The sequence below is a fragment of the Trachymyrmex cornetzi genome, unplaced genomic scaffold (genome assembly GCF_001594075.2).
Source record: "Trachymyrmex cornetzi isolate Tcor2-1 unplaced genomic scaffold, Tcor1.1 scaffold55, whole genome shotgun sequence".
Taxonomy (NCBI): Eukaryota; Metazoa; Arthropoda; class Insecta; order Hymenoptera; family Formicidae; genus Trachymyrmex; species Trachymyrmex cornetzi.
The window spans coordinates 137,042-140,897 of NW_017299861.1; the positions used below are offsets into that span (position 1 = coordinate 137,042).

Below are 3,856 nucleotides of genomic sequence, written 5' to 3' on the forward strand. Positions count from 1 at the left end.
GGGAGTCGCGCATCGGAATCGGCTCGAAATGTGCAAATCCTTGCGACCACTGCTGTATAACTTCAATAAATATATTATTTCATGTCTCTAAAAATAGTGGAAATATTCTAAGCGGACAGAGTTACTGCCCCACCCTATATAATTCAAACACATCTCTGACTTCACGACTGCATTATTTGCGCAACTCTTTCTGTCTGTCGAAAGATTATACCAATAGAAGTAACTTTACAGAATAAATTTTTTTAGCATATCTGAAAAATGTAGCTGATATGAATAAGAGAATTGTTAAAAATAAATAAAAATTAATTTATATTTATATTCGGGATAAAATTTTCTAACAAAAATCGAAGTTTCACGAATAATTCAGTTAATTAAATTTTATTTAATTCCATAAAAAGTTTTATTTGGAAGTCTCCCTTTTTTTTTTAGAGAAAACGTTATTATAATTTAAAATCTTTATACTTTTAACAAACGGCGAATTTGATTGGCGATTTAGTTAGTACAAGTAACACATGTTTCACGGCAGTTATATGTCATTTTTCTTCGACATTAGACGGTTTTGAAGTCTATTCTCGCTACGATTACGTTCAAACTGTTATAATCTTGCACCATTTTAGGATCGCCGCTATTGACGCATGACTTGGACATCTTTGCAAGCCATTTAGCTTCGCCAATTGATTCTAATATCCGTTGAGAACATATGGTTTTATTTTATACCCGCTTTAACATTTTACTTAACTTTTTCTATGTTATGTTTATATGTTCCGCTGGTTATCTCGTTTAGCATGCTCGCGCATATTTATCAGTTTCGTGAAAGCGCGCGTGTATAGATTTTTTCACTTTCTTATGACCGCGATTATCTCGATTTCTTCTGTTAAGTCTTACGAATGTTAATACGTGAGTGGACCAGAGGAAAGAAAACGCGATAGGTTCCTGATGAAAATATCTCTTTTCACGGAAATTAGAGAGAAAATTTGAGTACGATAATGCAACGAATTAATTATATTATGCATTAAATAAATTACACGTACAATATGCAATATTAATGCCAAACTGTACAAACACACGGGCGAAATTATGTAAATATCATTTTATTACATCATGTACTACGAGAGCGTAGTGTAACTATTTTACAAATGTGTATTATGTAACGTTACACTTCGGTTTCATTGATACGTATATTCTTTATGACGCCATTCACAAAGCAATCGATTCGGTTATACGATAAATAAATCTGCGACAAAACAAAAATAAATAAACCACCAATTTGTCGAATCGTTAATTATTATGGCCAATTTATTTGCCATATCCATGCTTGTAGCACTTTGTCAAATACACAGGGAATGCTGTCCTTTCAGCCTCGCATTCGTTAACGAATGTCACTTTTCCGTTGACTGAAAATTAAAGATGAAATTGGATATAACGCCGATGAATATGTCAGTGATAAAATTATCGCGACTTTCGAATCTTTAAAAAGGCTGGCCGCTTCTAATTTTGGTCGAGATAAAATTTGGTGCGCGCGCGTGTAACACTCGGTGTAAAACCTCAAGAAGCGAAAGTTTCATTCGCGATTTATTTACGAATGTAAAATTTCGGAGCATCACTTGCGATTCGTTTATGACGATATTTTCATCTTATGCGAATAAGACGCAGACATCGCTTTATCGTTTCTGATGATTGCGGCTTTCATAATCACTCACGAGAAGAGGCTTGCTTAGTTGTTCGAGCATAAGCCTGAATGATCGCGACGCGACGTTGCAAATTGCTGAGCTCCTGCAAACAACGGTGGGTACGTTAACCCGCTAAAATCGGGAGACACGAGGAGGAAAGAGGATAATTCTTACAATTAGATCGGTATTCATAGTCATATTTATTTCAAGATCGTCTTAAGATGCTAGTACGGTTCTGTATTTGTAGTCGATTCGTATATTTAAGACTGTCTTAAGTATAGTCTTAAGACGTCATAATAGAACGCCATATTAACATCTTAAGATGTTACTTAAGATGGTTTTGAAGTAAGAATGGATTATGAATATCGGCTTGTGATGACATTTTAAAACAGTCTTAAACATACATTTTCAAAAATGTCGGATTTTGTACTATAGATTTTAAATCCACATCGCATGATAATTTTGATATAAATCCATGATACAGCACCAGGTATTATAAATTCACACTATGTTGATGTTAATATTAACACTAACACAATGAGAATAATATTAAATCCAAACCGATATTTTTTTTAATGTAAGCATCGATTATGAATACCATTTTTAAAGATCTTTCTCTCTCTCTCTCTCTCTCTCTCTCTCTCTCTCTCTCTCTCTTTCTCTCTCGAACCGGGGTTTACGTCCGGAAATAAGATTTTGCCGCGAATTTGACCCGTCCCAGCAAGACATTGCACACCGGCGAGTCGAGCGACTAAAATTAATTAGATACGTCGAAATAGATCACGTTCCGTGTCCATGCGGATCAATACATTCTTGGAGATACGAGCGTGAGGATTAACGCGATTCTTTCAAATTTGCATAACGTCGAATTTTCGTCATTTCCTTCATTTAAACGTCGAATTAAATCGCACAGTATATCTGTGTTCTTGGCACGCCAATCGCGGGAACCAGCGACAGCGCGAATGAACGATAACATTTTAAGAATATCCATACAATTTTGATTCGTAAAAAAAAATATATACAAGCACAATTTTCGTGGAATTTTTGTCAAGAAAGGTCTAAGCAGAACAAAAAGTCATGATAGTATCAAAATTGCGTCAAAATGATTTCAAAACGATTATTACTCACACTTACACTTTTCAATCAATCATGATTCACTTTAATGTCATTTTGACGTTATCGTAACCTGTTGTTCTACTTGGAGGTTCTTCTTTCACGCAAAAAGCTCCTCCGCGGGATCGTCGAGATTCTCGTTCCATAGTTACGTACATGACTCATTTCATTACGAATACGGCTAGTATCGGTGCTCATAATAGAGTTATCACTTGGCAGAAAATAGCGTACTCTCGCCATTTATTACATACTTTTCGTTCGTATTTCTATGCGGCTCCGTGATTTTTCCTATCTCTTGTAACTCATACATTTTTTCTATGCACGACACAGGGATTGCCCCGGGGTCAGCACGTCCTCCGGGCCGACCGGCAAGGAGGTTTCCTATCACGGGAACGTGGGTGGAACTAGCGTGGGATATAAGCCGCCACCGCAGCACAGTCCACAGACAAGGGGCCCACCGCCGCACTTTCCCCAGGAGCCGGTAGGTCCACCAGCCAACTCCCCGCCGTTGCACATCAATATCTGTGGACAGGTGAACGCCTCCCTCCCCCCCCCCCCCCCACTCTTCTCCCTCTCCCCCCCCCCTCTCTCTCTCTTCCTCCTTTCCAAGAAGGTCGTTTAATTGCAATGACCATTATGATTTCAGGACAACACAATGCGTGGCCCTATACTGAACATAAGTCCCGGCCTCGGAGCCAGCGGAGTAGACATGGAGTATCGCAGGAACTCTCAAGGTACGGCTCCTTCATCCGTTTATCCGTGCAACGAAAGTTTCTTCTTCGGATCTGCATGCGATTTTTTTTTGCTTTTCCTTTCTTGTCGCGTTAGTTTGATTCAAAAGTAGTCCTTACAAATAGTCTTTCATTTCGCGTCCATGCGAATCAATATATTCTTGAAGGTACGAGCGCGAGGATTAACGCGACTTTTTCAAATTTGCATAACGTCGAATTTCCGTCATTTCCTTCATTTAAACGTCGAATTAAGGAGGTTGTAAGGCAAATGCAATATGTTAAGAACTACTTGAAAAAATTACAGACTATTCTAAATTTCATTTAATAATAATACAAAAAAAA

At 37.8% G+C, this 3,856-nt stretch overlaps 1 protein-coding gene across 1 annotated transcript in view; it reads left to right on the top strand.

Moving 5' to 3' along the window:
* The window catches only part of mura (ring finger protein murashka), a 26,812-nt gene that overhangs the window by 17,864 nt on the left and 5,092 nt on the right, over positions 1–3,856 (top strand). The window contains 2 exon segments of the mRNA XM_018514665.1: positions 3,114–3,315; positions 3,430–3,517. Coding sequence (XP_018370167.1) covers positions 3,114–3,315; positions 3,430–3,517 — 290 coding nt within the window.